The following is a 23,136-nucleotide window of genomic DNA, read 5'->3' on the forward strand; positions in this document are numbered from 1 at the left end:
CACACACACACACACACAGAGAGAGAGAGAGAGAGAGAGAGAGAGAGAGAGAGAGAGAGAGAGAGAGAGAGAGCTCAGCTCAGTTCTCCTCAGTTTTCTATCTTTCTCCCATGTATAATCCTTATTCCAAGAGAGAAGCCTAGGTCATCAGTGGTCATTACAATTAATCAGAATTAACCAGTGCTGTTAAGTTATCAGTGAGTATATCCATTCTTTCCATGGATTATTCTTCTAAGCCAAATGAAAACCCCATCTTTGGTCCTTGTCAAATTGATGAGGCCACTCATTTCAATATGAAGAGAATATTTAATCAACACTCCAAGAGCAGTGGATTTCAAATTAGAGGGTTCAAATCTTAGCTTCAAAATTGGCTCTGCCACTAATTACCTACGTAATCATAGACAAGTCACCTCCCTCCTCTTGTCCTCATTTTGCTCCTCTTAAAATGAGACCAGACAGGCTCCAACATACTCTCAGGTATTGGAAGTCTATTATCTTATTAATTATTATTATTTGTATAATTATATATAATAATTAAATATATATTAAACTACATCTATTACCCTAAGATTCTCTACAAACTATGGAGATCTCAGTACTTTCTACACACTTAACTGGAGTGTTCTTCATGAAAATAAGAGAAGGGAGCAGGCAGATTTTTATAGATTTTTCTGTAGTAAACAGCTTCAGAGGAAGAGAATATACAGTCTGCCTGTGTTTCTTGTTTATAACTAAAAAGCCCCTCTTGAGTAAGGAGGGCAAACTTAGTTTTAAAAGTTTTTCTCAAACAAAGTATCCCCCCATGGACTTGTTAAGATCATAAAATCTCCAATCCAAACTGTGGTTGTAAATTGTATAGGGGAAGTTAACAAAATCTAGTTTATTGTGACAATGTAGTATTTTTTTTACTTACTCAGATTACTGGGGTTTTTTTAATCACGAAGGACCACTTATCAAAAAAAAAATCTAAGCTTCATTTATTTGGGATTTGACTGTAGCTACATGAAGAGTTAAACTTTTAATGTTAGGAAATTATCATGGCTATGGGATGGGGGTTGGGTCATGCATCTGTTAAGTATACTACCTGAAAACATCATTTAAAAGTTTTTTTATCCAGAACTAAGGATTAATGCTCAATTTCCAATCATATTACTGACTGACCAAATAACTCAATGACCCATGCCGCTAGATCAAGTGATGTCTGATAAATGTATAACTGGATCTCTGGAAAAGCTCAATTACTTTTAAGTTTAAACTGTATTGTTAACATTTTCTCTATCATTTTCTTAACTTTTGGCAAGCTACAAGAAAGAAAAAAGCTACAAAACAACAAATCAATCCCTAATTTATAGTATTTGCCAATTTTTGAGTTATAAAATCTTACACTGAAAATTTGACAATTCACTCTTGGGAGTCAGGCTAATGACTCAATCACATCTCTACCTAGATCTCTCTTTTTTATTTCAATCTTTATCAATCACTCACTACAGGAAGCACAAAATTGCCAGATCAGAACTAGATGAGAATATAATAGTATTAATAATAGTATAATAATAGGAATAATAGTAAGTGGCATGGTAGTGTAATTTGAAGAGACCTGAGCTTGTCTTGGGGTTTTGAGTCTTATTACCAATTCATATTGCTTCCATAACCAAGGTAAGTCTTTTAACTTCTCCAAGCCTCAATTTCCTCATATAACAAACTGGAATAATCATATCTCTGTTTCCTGATTCCAGGTGTATTGTCCTATGTAGTTATTTACATTTTGTGGCCCCATTAAGTTCTGAACTCCTTCAGGGCAAAGAATGTTTTTACCTTTGTATCCTCAGAGTGTAGCATCGCACCAGGGACAGAGTGCTAAATAAATGCTTGTTGATTTATTTCCTTTTGCTAGTTCTATTTCAGTATTGTATCTGTGTCCTTAACTCCAGATAGTTCACAAGCATTTCCTTATACCAAGACTATATCATGTGCAGTTACTTCATCTAGCTCACTGAGAAATGTTATGTATAACATATTCTTCTACTGTGTTAATTTTTAAAATATGATTACAGTTTGTTCACGAGAAAGATATGGCCAAGGCTGTCAGCTACCCTGTGCCTGCAAAAATGGTGGGCTTTGTAATCCCACAGATGGAAACTGTACCTGTGGACTTGGCTGGTCAGGTATTCACTGTGAAGAAGGTAAGATGCCGTTCTTGTCCCTTTACTTTAACTATATCTGATTTATATCATCTGACTAAAAGCCAATAAGAGAATGTGCAAAAATAATTATTTTGATGACAATAATAGTTGACATTCATATATTACTTTAAGGTTTGCAATAATTTAAAATACATTATCTCATTTTATACTCATTTGTTAATAGGATCAAGGGACTTTATAAGTCTTTGAGCCCAATACCCTAATTTTATGAATGAAAAAACTTAGTTCAGAAAGATCAAATATCACGCCCATGGTCAGACGAATAGTATGTGTCTGGGGCAGAATGTGAATTCAGGTTTTCTAGACACAAAACCTATCCCTTTTTCTGCCATAGCATGCTTCTTCTCACAATAATCCTATGAAGTAGATATTATTATTATATCCATTTTACAGAGTAAAAAATAGAGACTGAAAAGGGGGAAATGGTTTGTACAAACATTAATCTCCCTATGCCATCTTATTTTATATTTAGAAACAGAAATCTAACACCAGAAAATAAGTATTTTCAAGACAATACTTCACTAGAAGTTTATCTAGCATCCCAAATATGAATTTTGTCACTGACTTATGACTTTGGAATTTTCAAATTAGATAAAAGGAATATGTTTTAATCAGGATGTCTGACTTTTCATCAGATTATAAGATAATAGATTTAGAGTTGCAAGGATCACCTTGAGAGGTAACCTTGTCCAATGCTCTAATTTTATAGATGAGAAAACTAAGATCTGGAAAAGTCTAGAATCGCTTTATACCAAATTGCCTTGACAAAAAGGGACAGAAGTGAATTCTGAATATATATCTCCTAATGCTAAATGTGGAGTTTCATGCTATTCCTTGCACTTCATTGCCTTCCCTTTCTGTTTCTCTTTACATCTTAGCAAGAAGTTGTTTAACTGCCCCCAACCTCGTTGTTATTGTTAAGAACCTTATAGGAAAAGGAGTTGAAAAATGATTATGCTGGGAGTCAGATCTGGGTTCTAGTCCAAGCTGTGTTATTTATCATGTGTCTTTGGGAAAGTCACTAATCCATCTTGTTCTCAACTCCTTCATCTGTGAAAGATAGATAATCATTTCTAATGATCCTTCCATGCCTGATGTTTTTTAACTTTTTTCATGGTTCTTTTTTAACCCTGCATTTATCCCTTCTTAGGCTATTGGATTGTGATGATTGGTTGGTTTCTGGGGAGGGAGGTGGAAAGAAAAGTGGATTTTATTTTTTTAGGTTAATAATATCACATCTGTGTGAGATCACCCTAAGAGAATGTATGAATAGACCTGGAAAAAGGAGAACAAATAGCAAGAAAACAGATATTTAACATTAATGAAAGTAGAATTTCCATATGTGGATTACCTCAGGATCTAAAGAGGAAATAGAAAGTGATACCTGTGCTGTAAGAAACAAAAGCAGATTAATTAAAAACAAAACAAAACATGGAAAAGTCTGCATGAAAGGAAAATGAGCATAACTAATATAACATTATATATAGCAGCAGAAATGCTCTTTTGAAGAATGGCTTATGTATGTCCACCTCCAGAGAAAGAACTGATATAATAGAAACATACCAAGAAATAGTTTTATATATGCATATATCTTTTTGTTAAATAATACTTTCTTTAGTATGGGAAGGGGAAGGAAGATGGGAGATACTGTAATAAACAAACAAATGAATTTTTAAAAAGAAATAATGCCTATGAGTGTTGTTAAGAGAGCAACTATATAAGACCACATGGATAGAGAAGATATCTATGGTCAAGGCATAATATTAAAAGCATAACTCCAACCCAAATCCAATCTGCATAATCCTATTGGTAGAGATTGATTATTAAATTATCTGCCTTTAGATGACAAAAACATTGAAAAGTCAGTTTTCCAGATGTATCAAAGAAATGGCATATTGAACTGAAAAAAAGCTTGTTCTCAACTTCTTCATCTGTTATAATCCACCATCACCTCCCTCCAAAAAAGGATGTATTCATAATTTCCTCCTTTAAACTCTATTAAATATTTATTAATTTATTTTTTAAACCCTTACCTTCCATCTTAGAATCAATTCTGTTTATCAGTTCCAAGACAGAAGAGTGGTAAGGGCTAGTCAATGGGGGTTAAGTGACTTTTCCAAGATTGCACAGCTAGGAGGGATCTGCGGCTGGATTTGAACCCAGGACCTCCCATCTCTGGGTCTGGCTCCCAGTCCACTAGGCCACCTAGCATCCAATCTCTATAAAATATTTATGAAAATATATTTATCAAGGGTACTTCTTATAAGAATGTGAGAACAGCTGGATAATTTTCTAAAATAGGTGACACTTTTATAGTTTCTCAATTGACTACAAGGAACAGAGAATACAAGATTTTGCTGTATTATTTATCAATTGGGGAAAAAAACTGACTAAATGAAAAAATTTCAGCCCTGATGATTCTCCCTGAACAAGAACCTTCCCAAGCACATACTGAGATTTTGAAAAATTTCTTGGTTATTCCAACTTCAGAAGTACTGTGAATCAATGATCTTCATGCCTTCACATTATCAATATCAAGGGAAGCATAAAATGTGGAAACATATGCTTATCACTACTATTCACTTCTATCATGGAAAAATTTCAAGTGGAAGAACAAGAAGATAGGTTATCTAGATATGGTGGTATCCTAAAATATTCCAATTAGTGGATATCATTGTGATAAATTATTATATATATGTGTGTGTGCGCATACATACATATATATACACATACATTTTGTGGTCTCATACATAATTTAACATATATAATTCATATCTGTTTATATGAGTACATATTAGTCCTATATATTTGGACATAATTGTTTATATTTTGCTTTCCCCCTTAGATGGTGAGATCGAGTGAAGGAAATGATTTTTGTACTTTCTTGAATCTCTAACATTTAGTACAAAGCCTGGAATAAAGTAGTGGCTTAATAAATGTTCACTCACTCACTCACTGATTATATAGAATACTGTGGGACATCCTAAACGAGATTCATGACTGCACAAAAGAAATGATTATATAATAAAAGAGAAAGAAAATAATGGATGTATAATCCCAGCTGTCTAATCTATGGCATGAGGTTAGACACATTAGTCCATATATTTGGAATAATTTGCAATGAGTCAAGAGTAGAATTTAATAAGATGAAGAAAGTGGCTTGTATTGTACTTGAGAAGTTTCACAAAAGTTTCAATAGGTCCAAGTCACTCTTTGACAAAAAGATAATCTTTTAAACATTCCTATTCCGCCAGAAATGCCTTTTGATTTTCGATCAAGGAACACACTAATCATAAAAAAATTCCCATTTGGGGTAACCCAGAAAGACATGAGTCAGATCTAGTGTGTGTCCAATAATGACTTCCCCTCAAGAACTGGAGCAAGAGGAATAATCCACAAAATGTAGGATCACAGGGGGTTATGGGTAAATCATATAGCCAAATCAAGAGATAAGTGGGCAACTCAAAAGCTGTGCTCATCCATAAAATCTCACAAGATGTGGATCAGGAATGCTTAACTGTTTTTGTCATGGATCCCTTTGGCAATTTGGTGAAACTTATGGACCCCTTCTCTGAAAAATGTCTGTGCCTACTTTCATGGCTAAAGGAAAAAAATGAATTTTGGTTTAAAGATTTTTTTAAAATAAAGATGTAATGTTTTGTTCCCATCAAAGTTTTCAGGTTCTCTTGAAACCTCTCTATTGGATCCCTTGTTAAGAACCCTGGACCTATGCATAGGTAGAATTCCAGGCTTGATGGTAGATCATATGTGCAGGACATGTGAAGATACATGGAAAAAAATTAGAAAGTTTGGAAAGTTTTTATTTATACCAGTGGAGGGTATAGCTACAGCCATGAGAGCAAACACTGAAGTTCTTCTTGATATAAGAAAAAATTTGTAATAATCAGAATGATCCAAATGTAGAACTGGCCTCTTCTAGGCTTAACAGATCTTCCTTCCCTGGGAGTCTTGAAATGAAGACTGGAAAATTACTTATCAGGCATGTTATAGAAAGGAATTCTTCAGCATTAGATTTGGCTAAATGGACTTTGATTTCTTTTCCAAAATTGGAATTATGTGATGGAGAATCAGCTATATCGGTATTTTTATTTTCTCTAGTATATAATTTTAAGATATTAATCTAATGGAAGTTTCCATTTTCGGGCTTACTTTAAATGTCACTTTTAAAAAGTCTTGCTCTTTCAATAATTGGAGGAATCAGCACATTTTTATTATATAAAAGAACTAACTTCTTGGTGTCTTCTCTTTTACAGCATGCCTTCCTGGTACATATGGACCGAGCTGCCATTTGAACTGCTCTTGTCAGAACAATGGGACTTGCAATAGGTTTACTGGCTTCTGTCGGTGTCCAGAAGGTTACTATGGGCACAGCTGTGAACACCGTAAGTAGAAATAACAGATGTGTATGTTGGTGGCATTTAGAAGTCTAAGTCCCGAAGGTAAAGTATATGTATGTTTCTAGTCCAAAATACAAACAGTCTAATTCATCATTTTTAGCATAACTGTCTAGAAGTCAGCTCATAGTCCTAAGCAAGTTTGAGACAGTTATTAATTGTGGGTTGACCCTTTTGTCTCTGGTTGCCCTGAAGTCATGTATAGATGTGGTGGAGGTTCCATTACATTGCAGACATTGCATCAATGTAGTAATGCCATCAATGACCTCCCCAAGTTATTCAATATTTTCCTCTCTTAGAGACATTTTGGAAAATCAACTTCTTAATGCTTTTAATAAAGTGCTTTCAACACACATTTCCTCTTTGTGTACTTGGTCTGGTATAGCCAGTCTTCCCAACTTAATCCTTCTAAAGATCATTTGTATTTCCTGTTTATTACATTATTACATGAAATATTCGAATTTGAATATGATGGTTCCATTGTCATTCATGGTGAGAGAAAATTGGTATAGAATTGGCCCAGAAAGGATGCCATGTTGAAAGGCTCTCATTTAAAAATATTTGTTAATGTTATTCACTCTTTTCTGAAAACACATTTTACTGCTAATTTGGATAGGAGAGAATTATGAAATAATGTGCTCTGGAAAGAGTAGTCTGCTAGGTACCATATCCTTGAGCTCAAATCAATCCATCTTGCTAAATATATATTAAATGTCAACTAGGTACAAGGCATTGCGTTATAAATTAGGGAATATGGAGATAAAAATAAATCAGTCCCATCCCTTAAATGACTTCCATTATACTATGGAAAAAGAAGGGAAGAGGGACACAACTACAATTAATTCAAAGATAAATGAATTCAAGAGAAATTTATGAGAAAGAACCAACAGTTGGAGGAGGATAAGGATGATGGCTAACATTGATATGGTACATTAAGTTTTGTGAAAGCATTGTGAATATAACATTTTATTTGAGCCTCAAGGTGGGTGCTATTCTTTTCCCTACTTTTCATAGGAGGAAACTGAGGCAACTTGCCCAGGATCACAAGGCTAAAATGCGATATTGGGTCTAAACCCAGACTTCCTCACTCCAAAGCCAGAGCTCTATTCACTACCTCATGCAATGTCCTGGCCAGAGATGGCTTTGCAGAAGAGATGACCCTTGAAATGAACCTAGAAGGAGAAGAAAGATTCTGAGAAGCTATACTAAGAAGGGAGCACTTTCTCTCCAAAGGCTCAATAATAGCATTTGAAAGGGATGAATGGTGGTTAGACACCCTAGCAGTTGCTTGTGGCCAGTGGGTTTCCACGATACTTAATTCATATTAATTTATCTACCCTTAAGGAGCCTTCATCAGTTCAGGACTGCTGGTGACAATTGTGGGGTTGTCTAGAGTAGAAGGATGTTTGAATAAGTTGGGGGAAAAATTCTAATTCTTAGACTCCAGATTTAGAGGTGAGGTCATGAGAGCAAAATACTAAAGTAACTACAATGTACTGATTTATATCCAGTCTACAATATGCAATATAATCAAGTTAAATAGGTTGATAGAAACCTAAATAGCCCCATATCCCAGCCAAGTTTCTTCTCTGAGTCAGAGGAAACATGGTTCTCCAAAGCATTTATGGTTTCCACCCTACCCATTATGATGAATTATATCAATATATTCATGTAAAAACATAGATCCTCAGTCAGCAAGATGAAAGACAGAACTCTGTTCTAACAATAATTGTCTTTATTGAAACAAGGCTGTCGGGTTTTACCATCCCTTCAGGTTCAATCACAGTGCACATTCAACTGGTCTAGCACAGTAGAACCTGGTCAACAAGCATTTTCTCAATCAATTATCATGTGCCAGGCACTATCTAAGCACTGCAAATAAAAAGAAAGGGGGGGGAAAACAATCTCTTCCTTCAAGGAGTCCACATTCTAATGAGGAGGCAAATATGAACAAACAATAACCATGGGTGTACAAGTTCAATATAGAAGAGATGGAAGACAATCTCAGAGAGAAAAACATTACTTTGGTCATACCAATGAAAACTTGTCTCTACTTACCTTCCCAGCATTTTCACTCATAAGGCTTCAGGCACCCTTTGAGTCGGGTTCCCCTTCTTCACGGATTAAAAGATTTATCCAGGATGACACAATAAGTATGTGTCAGACATTGCAGCTTTGAAACCAGGTCCTTCCAACTGTGAGGCAATTCTCTATATCACATTTCCTTTCAGTTATTTTTATACATTTGTATTTACTTATCTCTTTATGAGAGTCAGTGTTGCAGAGCAGGTAGACAGCCCTGTGGCTAGGATGTCCTTAGTTCAGTCCCATTTCTGACATATGTTGTCTCTGTACCTCTGGTCTGGGGCTCTAAGCAGCTCTCTAGAGCTATAAGTTGTAGAATAGGGGCCAACCAGTATTTTTAGACCAGTCCCTACCCAAGATATCTCTAGATCAATAAAATCATAAGTTTAGTTCCTATACCTAATAGTGTGCATTTCCCCCAGGAGAATGTAAGCTTCTTGAAGACAGGAATAGTTTTATTTTTACCTTTATTTTGCCAGGACCTGTTGCAAGTTGTTGTTGTTGAGTCATTTTAGTCATGTCCAACCCTTCATGACCCCATTTGGGGTTTTCTTGACAAAGATACTGGAGTGATCTGCCATTTCCTCCTCCAGCTTATTTTACAGATGAGGAAACTGAGGCAAAGAGTTTAGTGACTCACCCAGAGTCACACAGTCAGTAAGTATCTGACACAGGATTTAAATTCAAATCTTCCTGAATCTAGAATTAATTTAAATAAGCTCTTTTTTGCTGTTTAATGTTTTTTTATTTTAGAAAAATTTTTTTTTACTTCCTACACTCACCACAAAAAAGGGAGACTGCCTCTTTAGTTACTATTCAGTATTTTCAAATCCTGATGGAAAATATCTCACTTTAAAACAAAAAGGAGGAATTGGCATTATATCCACTGCACCAATAAATGTTTCACGAATGAATGAATCCTAGATCCTTCTCATCAGTCCAATTTCTGGTTATATCCCCAAGTGAAAATGAAAAGACATTATTTGTACCTGCTGTCACTCTTTCACTATTGCCTTATGGGCTTTGAGTGAGGGCAATCCAGGTTATTATGCAGAGCTCTTGAGATAACACCATCTCACTGCAGAGCGAGGTTGGTTGGGTATTAAGTGAAGTGCTTTGCAAACCTTTAAGTGCCACATAAGCACCAGCTATTTATTACTGTATATGAATGTATCTGAACACTTTCTTCCCCTGGATCTAAAATGTAGCCTAGACCCAGTTCCTTTTCCTCATGTGTCCGCCGGGTTGACACTGAAACATCCTTTCTTTTGAAAAGCTTACAGTAGCTCATGAAACAAGGTGAAACATGAATGAGAGGCAGCATTGCAGTGTAGCCCACGGAGGGAGAGCTACAGAGTTAGGACCCCCTTGGCTCCAATCTTGCCTCTGAGGTACACCAGCTGTGTGGCTGAGGGTGAATCACTTCCCTCCTCCCCAAGAGTAAGTGAACAATGAATGGTTATCTCCATCACTGGAGGGAAACCTCCTTGGAGGACTTCTCTACATGCCAGTCATATCACAGGTTCAGGCAAAATCCTAACGAAGTAAGAATCTGGAAAGGATGACCTTTATTGGACAAAGAATAAATACTGTAGAGAAGAAAAGAATAAGGAAGAGAGAATAGATGATGGTAGGACGTGAGCAGATTTAGAGGTCAGGGGATCTGGGTTTAAATACTAGTTCTGCCACCAATTACCCATAGAACCTTAGAGGAACCATCTCATCTCTTTGGGATTTAGTTTCATCTACAAAACGAGACACTTAGATGAGATACCCCTTTGTTCTCTCATGACTTATAAATAGGTGATTCAACTATCCTGGGGAGAAGCTTGGTGGTGTAGTGGATAGAGGGGCAGACTCAGAGTCAGGAAGACTTGAGTTCAAATCCAGTATCAGACACTTATTAGCTATGTGACCCTGGGCAAGTCCCTTAACCCTGTTTGCTTCAGGTTCCTCATCCATAAAATGAGTTGAAGAGGGAAATGGCAAATTATTCCAGTATCTTTGCCAAAAAAAGTCCAAACAAGAATCACGAAGAGCCAGACACAGCTGAAAAAAAAGCTGAACAAACACTATCCTAGGACAGAACAAAAAGTGAGGTAAAAAGGAAAGACGAGAACTTTGATACAAAATACTGCTAGTAATAACAACATCAATAATACATGCTAGTTAAATATTTTTTAGTTTCTAGACCTTCTAGGCAATGGAAAAAATTTTGGCTGATTAATAACAGATACTAAATTAGAGAAAGGTATCCTGAGTCAGTTATTTTTCTTGGGTGTAAGAAATGTGTAAATCAATTAATATCTCAAGATCATAATTTTAGGGCTAGAAGTGAACTTAGAGGTCATCTAATCCAACTCCCACTTTTCCCAAATAAGGAAACATTACCCCAACTTGGAATTCAAACCCAAGTCCTCTTCCTCCATGGCCAGGAATGTTTCATCTACATCACAAGCTCTATGATCTAATCTAGTCGCTTAGGGAAGATCAAATTACACATTTTCAGTGGGTACAGGCAGGATAAACTGGGACCTGAATACCAAGCAGAAACAGCTGGTCTTTATCCTGGAGGCATTAGAAAACCATGCAAAGGTTTTGAGTAGAGAAGTGAGGTGATCAAATTGTGTTTTAGAAAAATGAATCCAAAGGTCTTTCTAGAACAGATTTAGGAAAGAATCAATCAATCCTTCAACAAATAATATTTGTTAAACGACTACTATGTGCCAGGCTAGATAAAAATGTATCCTTACTTGCAAGGAGACGATATTATAATGGATGAGATAACAAGTATGTGTATATTCATATATATTTATATATAGGTATGATATTAATTAATATAAAGTTTAAAAATACTCACACATAAAGTAAATTATTTTCATTGGACTTTTAAAGATCTCTTCATTTTAATTCTCTGGCTTAGTTTATTCAGATCAGATGAGATAATATTTATAAAGGACTTAGCACAGGGCCTGGCACATAGCAAGTGCTGAATAAACACATCTTTTTCCTCTTTTCTCCCCCTCTTTACTACTGTTAGTCTTTCAGTATTTGGAGTTGGGAAACAACCAGCCTAGAATGGAGTGTGTAACTTTGTTTTGCCTCTTGAAAAAGGTCCATATCACATATTGCCATTTCCATTCCACAGAATGCCCCCCTGGATATTATGGCTCGGACTGTGCTCACCCTTGTGAATGCACAAATGCAGCCAGGTGTGATGCTGAGAATGGCAAGTGCATCTGTCTCCCGGGTTACCATGGCAGCCAGTGTGAAAAAGGTAGAGTATTTGCCAACTAATAAGTCAATCAAAAATAATTTGTTAAGCACTTGCTGTACACCAGGCTAGATACTGGGAATGCAAAGATCAACAAATTATACAATCTCTGGCGTCAGAGAGCTTATACTCTTTTTTAATTTAAATTTATTTATTACATTAAAATTTCCAGGTAGCACTCTCCTCCCAGTAGAGAAGGCATCATTTGACCAAAATGATATATGTATGTGTGTGTATATATATGAAACTTTTTTAAACCCTTACCTTACATCTCAGAAACAACACTGTGTATTGGTTCCAAGGCAGCAGAGCAGTAAGGGCTAGGCAAGGAGGGTTAAGTGACTTGCCCAGGGTCACACAGCTAGGACATGTCTGAGGTCAAATTTGAACCCAAGATCTCCCATCTCTAGACCTGACTTTATCGCTGGAGATACCCAGCTGCCCCTATTAAACTACATCTTGAGGAACTTACATTCTATTGGGTGGGGTGAAGAAATATACTTATGTAAGTATGTACAGAATATTGAAATAAAAACAAGGCAGTTAAATATGATGTAATTTTGTTGGGAAGACACGAGCAATTGAAAAGATTGAGAAAAAATGTAATGCAGACGGTAGAGATCAAACCATCCTTTAAAGAAAGGAAGGATTCTATGTTGAATAAATAAGGGGGCAGGGGCAGTACATTCCAGACATGGTGGATAGCCACTAAACAAACTCTGTTTAAGTGTTTATGCACTAAATTTCTATTTATTTGTGAAAGCTCTTTATTTTATAATGACAACAATTTTTTGAAATCCTTTCCTTCTGTCTTAGGAGTATTGGTTTCAAAACAGAAGAGCGTAGGGGCTAGACAATGGGGGTTAAGTGACTTCCCAGGGTCATCTAGCTAGAACATATTTGAGGCTATCTCTGGACTCGACTCTCAATCCACTGAGCCACCTAACTGCTCCAACAACAAAAAAATTAAAAAATAAAATAAAATCATATATTTTTATTTCCATGAATACGTATATTCACAAAAGTCCATATTTTTATATATATGTATGTATATATGTATATATGTATACATGTGATTTAGAATCAGAGCTTGGTTCAGTTCAATCCCTGGCTCAAATCCAGACCTGCCACTTCCCACCTGTGTGATCTCAGTTGAGGCATTTCTCTAAACCTCTTCTGTCTAAAGAAAGGGCTGACATGATCGATTTATTTATTTGTTTGTTTTGGGGGTTCATTTTTTAATTATTTAATTTAGAATATTTTTCCATAGTTACATGAATCATGTCCTTTACTTCCCCTCCTTCCACCCCCCTCCCATAGCCAACGAGCAATTCCACTGGGTTTTACATGTGTTATTGATCAAGACCTATTTCCATATTATTTACATCCCCAATCCTATCCCCATTGAGCCATGTGTTCAAGCAGTTGTTTATCTTCTGCATTTCTGCTCCCACAGTTCTTCCTCTGGATGTGGATAGCGTTCTTTCTCATAAGTCCCTCAGAGCTGTCCTGGATCATTGCATTGCTCCTAGGAGAGAAGTCTATTATATTCAATTGTGTAATGTGGCCTTTTCCAACTCTAAGTGTATAACCCCATCACCCAAAAATGGATCATATGTGGTTTTCTTCTTATGAGGACAGTGAATCCCCATATCAGTCTTCAAAGGATGCAAACGCAAAGTTAAAAGAAATAGAACATCTTTGAGATTCTAGTTTTAGAATAGGTTGAAGCTACCAGTGCCAGTACAGTGAAGAGAATGTAAGCTCCTTGAGGGAAAGGGTCGTTTTTCATTACTGTCTTTGGTTCCCCAAAGTCAAACACATAGTCCCATAGTGTACGTGCATATAACATAGGCAGTTAAATAGTAAACAGCAATTACATAGTGTCTTGCACCTAGCAGGTACATAATGAATTTAAGAGAATTGTTCATTTCAGGTTTTGTCAATAAATCTACCAATCAACGAGCATTTAAGTACCTAGCTTTTAAGTGCCTACAAGGGACTAAGGGTTCAACAACAAAGCAAAAGTAATGAGAGTCCCGTTCCTCAAGGAGATCACATTCTAGTGGGGGAGTCAACATATGCAGATATAGATTTATTTTTAATAATATTTTATTTTTCTTCAGGTATATGTAAAAATATCAACCTCCTTTTTTTTAAATTTTGAATTCCAACTTCTTTTCCTTCCTTCTGCCCTTCTCCCTCTCCCCCCTTCCTGTGATGCTATCGATTTTACATGTGTAAACAGATATAGATTTATACAAAACACAGTAATTATGATGAGAAAGATACTAGCATAGAGGTAAGGATAAGGGGGAATAAAAAAAGTCAGTGGAAAAAATCCCTACAGGAATGGTGTGCTAGGCATGAAGAACATCCAGATGATCAACAAACATTTATTAAATGCTTACTGTGTGCCAGGCATTGTGCTAAAAGATGGGGTAGCCAAATCACTAAACATTAGAGTGAGTGAGGGGAAGTAATGTGTAATCAGACAGAAAAGGTAGAATGCTGCCAAGCTGTGCCCATCCTTAGTAAAGGCACTCTTTTCCAACCTGAATGGTCTGTTCCCATTCACTAGTAATTATGTGAGTCCTCCTAGAATCTTCCCATACAGGTAAATAAGAGCTACATTTATAGAACCAAAGAACTCCATGATGAAGGACACATAGAGATCATTTAGTTCAACTCCCTCATCTCATAGGTGAAGAAATTGAGGAAAAGAATATGCTAAGTACTAGTTCATGGTCACAGACTTACTTAGTGGTAGAGCTAAGAAAACAGCTCAGGTTTCGTGACTACTTCTTCAGGGATTACTCATAACTTTTGATTAAGTATTTGAGATTCTTCAGAACACAAGACAGTGTAATGTGGTGACTAGTAGACAAGCCTTGGATTCAGAGATGCCTAAAATCAAATCCTCCATCAAATTCTTAGGAACCCAGTGACCTTGAGTAAATCCCTTAATCTCTCTGAGTCTCAGTTTTCTCTTTTGTAAAGTGGGAATAATCATACTTTTGGTGCCCATCCCTCCAGGTTGCTGTGAAACTCAAAAGAGATAATGTTTAAAAAGCAGGTCTTGGACTTATCCTTTAATCTCTCTGAGTTTCATGTCCATCACCTGTAAGCTGGAAAGGTTGTACAAGGTGGTCTCCAAGGTCCCAGCCAACTCTATATCAATGATCCGTAATTCTAAAGAAGTGTTTCCTCCCAAGTAACCCAAGTAACAAGGGCACAGGTCTTGCTTGATATACACACTAGTTAAGTGTTTCTGTAAAAGTCATTTAATCTCTCAGGACCCCAAAAAACTCATTCAAACTCTAAGTAACAAAGGATTTACAGCTTTGTATTGGTAAAAGTAATTTCCACACCAGGATTTCCTCAAACAAATGAAATCATAGGTCTAAGGGGAAAAAAAGAAAGTCTTCAGAAATGTTCTTATTTTATAGACCCTTTTCTTTCTCTGGTAGGGTGCCCATTTGGAACATTTGGAGACAGGTGCCAACAGCTTTGTGACTGTGAAGAAGCAGGACCCTGCCATCCTGTCACTGGGAAATGCCTTTGTCCTCCTGGAAGAACTGGAGACAAATGTGATATTGGTATGGCTAAGAACTACTTTCTTTGTGGTTCCATTTACATGAGGGAAGTATTAGGCCCTCTCACCAGAGAGAAAAGTGGAGGAATTGCCAGATGTTTTCATGACAAAATTCCTCTTTCAGGCCAATGTCACTATGGTTAAAGTACCTCAAATATCTCCAAGTATTGGTTCAATGTATTGTAGGTTGCTTCCAGAATCCTCTTTCAGAGATACACCAAAGCAGGATCTCGTAAGTTTGGCAACATGTTGTCATCACACGGCTATGGTGACAAAGAAGCTTTCTTGCAAACTTAAAATGTCATGGAATAATGAACTCTTTTTATTCTCATTGTCATTGGGACAGGTTGACTATAAATGACAGGATCCAGCTCCTTGACACTGAATAGACATAAATATCCCATATTTGACCATAAGATGGAAGCAATATGGTACCATGGAAAGAAAGTACGATAAGTTTGAACTCAAAGGACTTAGGTTTGAAGCCCATCTTTGCCACATATCTCCTTTGTGACCTTGAACATAAATTTCAGCTTTGGGGACTTCAGTTTCCTCTTATGTGGAAAAAATGAGGAGGTTGGACCAGATAGCCTTCAAGGTCTTTTCTCACACTAAATCCATGATCTAAAGAGATAATCTGAAGAAAGATATTTTTCCTGTAGAATGGAAAATCCTTGAGGATAGGAGCTATGCCATTTTTGTCTATATCCTCGGAGCCTAAAAGAGTGCTCAGAAAATAATAGGTCTCTAATTAATTTTTATTGATGATTAATTAAACATTGGGTCAGGGCAACTGAATAGAGAGAGAGCCAGGCTTGGAGCTGAGAAGACCTGGGTTCAGATCTGTCCTCAGACAGTTCCTAGCTTTGGTATCCTGGACACGTCACCTAATCCCCATTGCCTAGCCCTCACTGCCCTTCTGTCTGGGAACCAATACACGGTATTGATTCTAAGACAAAAGCTAAGAGTTAAAAAAAAATTGGGTTTCATTATTTGGTCCCCTGCTCTAGACATTCTTTTGGATTTGTAGGATTCTAGTGTTTTTCTTTCCTCATATTTTTTCCTTTCCATATATTACAAAGATACATTAATGAAAAGAAATAGTCACAATCATAAACACTGGCATCGATATGACTTTATCTTAATATCTGAGGAGTGCCATGATCAAATGGATACAGTCAACCTCAGAGTTGGTTTTAGCTGTGCAAAGAAAGTGACAGGGAGGGACTCTGCTTATTACAAGAGTATTGATCGGCCAGCCAGCTCACTGTCCCTACAGAGGATCTAAGGCAATCAAAGCCTTCTTCCCACGCAGGTCAGAATGAAGAGTCTCCCCTGGTTCCCACACTCATCAGTATTCTTAGCTGTTCTTCATTCTTTCCTCATTAGGACATTTAGACCAGCTTCTTGCTTCTCTCAACTGCCTTTGGGTCCAGAGTCTATGGAGTATGAGAGAAGAGGATGCCTGAACTTTGCCCAAATCAGATTAAACTCTAAGAGCCCATCCATATGATCTCTAAGTCCAGCATGGAACCAAATATGAATAGCTACTTACAGGCAGAATTTTCCAAAAGTGGAATGAGCTTCCTTAGAAGGTAGAAAGTGCACCTTCAATAGAGATCTCCAAGAAAACTTTAGGTGGTCACCACTTTTTGGATATATTACAAATCAGTTTCTTTTGGGGGTATGTGCCAGTTTCTATGGCCCCTAAAATCTCTATCATAATTCTAAAACTTAGTGGCATAATACAATAATTAGTACAATTCAGAGAATTTATGAATCATAAGTTTTACTCAAACTCCAAAAGGAGAGAAAAAAAATATCTTTCTCTTGTTTAATCTTATAGCTTTGAAAGAGGTACTAGTGAAGGGAGACCTTGTGTGCTTTAGTGGAAAGTAAATACCCTCCAGACTCCTTTCCCCAAGTTAGGCCTCCTAACTTGCCTGCCACCTCAGAGTTTGCAAACAAAAGTTCCTGAAAGGCTGGACCTTAGAATCAGTGTCCACTGCTGCTGGCTAGCAAGAGAGCCCTTTGCCTTGTCTTAAGTTCACCGGGGGGGGGGGGCACCCTGGTCCATGAAGACTTGTTACAAGGCCTGTTTTATTTGCATTTTTATTTTCAATTAGGCACAGTTCATCTGTGACATTAACTGTGAGCAGCTGTGACTATGCAGAAGCTATAAAGATAAAAGACTTAATTTTAATTTGAACCCTGGTAAAGGAGCCATTAAATGGTCATAATGTTAATTCAAAAAAGAATATAACAGGTTTTTATTGGACCATTTTCCCCTACTTGGTAAATGAACATTTGCAGGCTTTCAAACAGATGTCTTAAATACATGTTGTTATTAACATGAAAATGTGGTATTCCATAAATTAAAGTCAGGTTCTGGACTGTACAGGAAAGATCCTGCCTTGTAAGATTTTTTTTTAAATGAGAAAGTCTAAGGCCCCAGGCATAGCTGAAGAATTCCCTTCTCCCTTGCTCCCTCTCCTTTCTCCCCTTCCCCATAGCAGGGGCGGGTGTGCTGGCTTGAATTTGAAATGACACAGAAAAATATTTGGTATTCATTCAATGGTTGATGTGGTTTAAAGAAAGACTCCTGCCACTGACCAAAATTTTGGAGCAGCCCTTTATAGTACCTATGGCATTCCTTATTCCCAAAGGTTATTTCTCCAATTGGAAAGAATTAATGGGACTGTCTGGTGACTTTGGGAACACTAATGCCAAGTACCAGTTAGTTTGTGTTGCATATAAGAACCCCTCCGTAGATGTTTGTTCAATCAAGTAAGGGAATATGGAGAAAATATAGACACTGATGAGTTGGAGAGTGTCTGAAGGAGAGCATCCAGGTAAAGAGCTGGAACCACTACCTAAGAGGATCAGGTGAAGAAACTGAAGTTAATGCTGTTGGAGAAAAGAAGATTCAGAGGGCTCCAGAGAACTGTGTTCAAGAGTTTGAAGGACGATCCCACAGAGGAGGTTGGATCAAAAACAACATCAGAAAAATTGTTGTCCAGTTGTTTCAGCCTCATCCTGACCGCATTTGGGGGTTTCATGGCAAAGATAGTGAAGTGATTTGCCATTTCTTTCTCCAGATCCTTTTACAGATAAGGAGGCAAATAGGGTTGAATGACTTCCCTAGAGTCATACAGCTATTGAGTATTTGAGGTCAAATTTGAACTCGCAACTGTGAATTTTCCTTAATCAAGTTCCAATTCTGTACCCACTGTTCTACCAAGCTGCTCCTTCTAAGAAAACTACAAAGAAGTAAATGTAGGCAAGATTTTAGGGAAAACTCCCTAGCAGTGATTTATTCCTCAAAAGCATAATGAGTTCCTTTAAAAGAGATTGCTCCTCCTCTTCCCCCAACTGGATGCCCTTAAGCAAAGGATGCTAGATCAGGGATTACACTAGGCTAGATGGCCACTAATGTACCTCAGAGATCACAGACCCTCAGGCCCCGAAGTCAGCCCACTTCTTGTTTCTTGCGGGCTAGGCTTCCTGCCCATGCCCACAACACTGGGAAACCAGACCTGTCAATGTACTGCTAGGTATCACCACCACAGCCAGAACTGCTGGGAACTGTTCCCTCCACTGGGGCAAACACCCAGGCTGCAGGGTAATAGAGGGGCCTCCTTTATTGTTGTTGCTCCCATTGAACCCCTGCCTGGTGTCCTATATCCTATTCCTGATTGTCAAACACATAATTCAATCCATTTCAAATAACTCTGTAAAAACTCAGTTGGACCACATGAAAAGACTGGGAGTCTAGTGGAGGGAATGTGTCTGACAGGCCAACCTTTGTGGGGATCTGTGGGCTCTTAGAAAAATTTAAGGGCAAAGTTAAACTGTGGGCCATTCCCTTCTTTACCCATTTATTTCAGCACTTCAAGGATGTGTGATTTCTCTGGGCATGAGTACTCCTCCCACCGGTCCTCTCTTGATCTCAGTATGTAGCCTTTGAGAGTAGCTGTGGGCAAAAAGTCATCCTGGGGCCTTGGCGAGGCTGGTCCTCAGAGAACTCCCATGTAGTCTGTCTGTCTGCAGCCTTGTCTTGAGGCTTTCCAGCTCAGACAGACCTACTAATGTTTGCTGTCCACAGGGCGAGTCTTTCAACTTCAGATATACTTTTCACAACATGATGGAGAAGCCATTGGTAACTAGGATTATAGGTCTGGAGCTAGAAGACACTATGAAGGCCATCTTGTCCAACCTCCACATTTGACCAATGAGCAAACCAAAATAGAAGAGACATACTCAAGGTCACAGAGGGCAAGGACTGGGATTTAAACACAGATTCTTCTGATTAAAAATCCAGAACCACTGGAAGTTGGGAAAATAGTCATAATCCCAAGTCATCATGGAAAAGCCCCTAATATCTTCCTTCAAAGCCCAGGCCAGGTGCTATCTCCTCCCTGTTGTCTCCATGCTCCCCCACCCCCATCAGTTAGGAGGACTCTTTCCTTCCTTTTGTTCTGAGAGCACTATGGATGTATTAAAACTTTCCAATACTCCATGAATGACTCATCTTCTACCAGTGATGCCCAAAGTGGGCGCTACCGCCCCCTGGTGGGTGCTGCAGCGATCCAGGATGGCAGTGATGGCCACAGGTGCATTTATCATTCCTATTAATTGCTATTAAAATTTAAAAAAATTAATTTCCAGGGGTACTAAGTAATATTTTTTTTCTGGAAAGGGGGCGGTGGGCCAAAAAAGTTTGGGAACCCTCAAGAGGTAGTGAATAAAGAAATGGTCTTAGAGACCTGCCTCTTACCTATACTGGCTATATAACCCCAAACAAGTCATTTAACTCCTCTGTGTTCTGGATCAGCAATGTCAAATTCAAATAAAAATGGAGTCCTGGACATGAGGGACCTTATGGGCTGCATATTGATTTAATTTTAAAATTTAATATTATCTATGTTTAATGATATTTTTATTTATTTTGTCAAATATTCCCCACTTGTGTCTTTATCTGATTTGGTGATGCTTGGGGATGTTGTGGAATGCACAAGGATGGATGACATATTTGAACCTTCTGTCTTTGACAGCTCTCTGAGGTCATAAGTAGCAGGGAAGGGCATTGATTGAAGGAGTTTCTCTATGGATGACTCCCGATAGATACCAGAGATATCAAGGAAATCAGAGCTCACATCACTGCACCAATTCCCATTTCTTCCACTCTTTCTTCATTTCCCCTCCTCCCAACCCTTGCTAGTTATTTTCTCTCTCTTCTATTCAAATTTATTTTATTTACTTCTCTGTGTACATGTCATGGGAGGGGGGTGGGGATGGTTTCTTTAAATCAAATTGAATCAGATCTATGACCTAATTAATTTAGAGAACTCTCAAATAAGGAGAGTCCCTCTATCAATGAGGATCAGCACCTGCTCCTCTTTGAGAGCTGACAGGAGGCACTGAGAAGGCAATTAGCTTATCCAAGGGCACAGAGCCAAAATATGTCAGAGGTAAGATGTGAACCCAGGTCTCCCTGAATCTGAGACTAGATTTCTATTATCTACATCATGCTGCTTCTTATAGTACACCACCAAAAATATAATAAAAATTAGGGCAGAGGCTGATGGTCTTTTTGTCTTTGTTTTTCCTTCTCCCAGCACAGTGACTACCATCATTTTCAGTCTCATCCAATTTAATGACACCATTTGGGATTTTCTTGACAAAGTTGCTGGAGTGGTTTGCCGTTTCCTTGTCCAGTTCATTTTATCTGATGAAAACAGGGTTAAGTGACTTACCCAAAGACACCCAGCAATTATGTGTCTGAGGCCAGATTTGAACTCAGAAAAAGGAGTCTTCCTGACTCCAGTCCTGGTACTCTATCCACTGTGCCTCTAGCTGCCCCCATCACATAGAAGGTACTTAATAAATCTTGAATTACATTCCTTTGAAAAGATAGATTTCATCAATTCCTCATTGTTTTTAATTTCCTTCATTGTTTACCTAACTGGTATAATATTCTTTAACTCCACCCCCTACCAGCTACTTGAAGAAAGGAAACATCCTAATAGGTGTTTAATCAATGTTTATTCATTATGATGAAATGTCTATCAGGTGTCTATTAGTTATTAGGCACTATGTTAGCACCTTACAAATTTATCTCATTTTATTCTCATTATAGCCCTGGGAAATAAAAGCTATTATTATCTCCATGTTACAGTTGAGTAAACTGAGGCAAACAGTAAGTTTCCCTGGACGTATAGCCACTAAGTGTCTGATGTGGAATTTGAACTCCATTCTTCCTATCTCCAGGCCTCACCACCTAACTGCCCTTCCTGGAGTCACCTATCAAAATTATATAGCCTTTATTTTATAGACAGAAGCAGCATGGCATAGTAGAAAAGTAGCCTCAGAACCAGGAAAATTCCAGTCCCCACCTCTGAGACAGACTATGTGGCTATGGAAACCTCACCTGACCTTTCATTATGCCAAGTATCTCTCTAAGATTATAAAATTCATGGAAAGTGCCAACCTACATTGGTGCAGGGAGATTTCTCACCCATGACCTCCCTCTGCCAATGTAATCCTAATTTCCAGTCACTATCCCTTAAAATTTCTATATACTTATATGTATAAATGTTATTAACACAATAGAATGTAATCTTCTTGAGGGCAGGAACTATTCTGCTTTCATCTGTCTGTCTCTATATTTTAGTCCAGTGACTCCAATATAAAATATTTTCATTAAATATCAGTTGATAAATCCCATGACAATTGCTCAATTTCCCACACCTCCTTTTCATGACTTCTCTGAACCATGATATTCAGGAAGGAACATCTAAATGATATATTTTAAAATAAGAGCTACTCTTCTGTTCTCTCCTCCCCAACCCTGTTTTTCCCCTAATCTGGATTTTCTTAGCCCCTTCTCTTTTTCCAGAAAACTAATCCTTTTCATTATATAACATTCCAGGGTGGGAAGAAGATACCAAGTGGTTAACCGGATGACTTTTGTGAGTCTATCATTATCTTATTGAAAGCCAGGAAGGAATAGTAAAAAATCAATGTGAATCCAAAAAATGCATCTTATAAAGTCCTGAACCATTTGTTTTTCCTTTTTATTTTACAGAATGCAAATCAGATCAGTATGGGCCCAATTGCTCTCTGCAGTGCCAGTGTTCCCTGGGATACCAATGCAACCCTCAAAATGGGACCTGTACATGCCCCTTCCAGAGGATGGGACCAACCTGTGAAGAAAGAGATTCAGAGAAGAAACAATAGCCCAGTACAAAGATTCTTTAACTCATCCCAAGCTATAAAATATTCCATCCCACAATGGATACAGCCTAACAATCTCAGTGAATGAAGAAAAATGGAACAACACACTCTCTGGGAAGCTGCTCCTATCTTGACTTTCTGACCCTAAACACACACACACACACACACACACACACACACACACACACACACACACACACACACACGCCTCCTCTTCTCTCCTCTAGCTTATCCTCACAAGTTCCTACTGATAAAGAATATCAACTAGAATACAATCATGGTTTTCCAAGTTCCTAACATTAGCAACATTTTGACTAATAAATTAAC

At 37.7% G+C, this 23,136-nt stretch overlaps 1 protein-coding gene across 1 annotated transcript in view; it reads left to right on the plus strand.

The window, feature by feature from the left end:
* Positions 1-22,812, plus strand: part of MEGF6 (multiple EGF like domains 6) — a 784,368-nt gene extending 761,556 nt beyond the window's left edge. Inside the window, 5 exon segments of the mRNA XM_044669545.1 lie at positions 2,055-2,183; positions 6,479-6,607; positions 11,853-11,981; positions 15,449-15,577; positions 22,661-22,812. Coding sequence (XP_044525480.1) covers positions 2,055-2,183; positions 6,479-6,607; positions 11,853-11,981; positions 15,449-15,577; positions 22,661-22,812 — 668 coding nt within the window.
* Positions 22,813-23,136: the final 324 nt, after the last annotated feature.

Source organism: Gracilinanus agilis, chromosome 3, assembly GCF_016433145.1.
Source record: "Gracilinanus agilis isolate LMUSP501 chromosome 3, AgileGrace, whole genome shotgun sequence".
NCBI classification, from domain to species: domain Eukaryota; kingdom Metazoa; phylum Chordata; class Mammalia; order Didelphimorphia; family Didelphidae; genus Gracilinanus; species Gracilinanus agilis.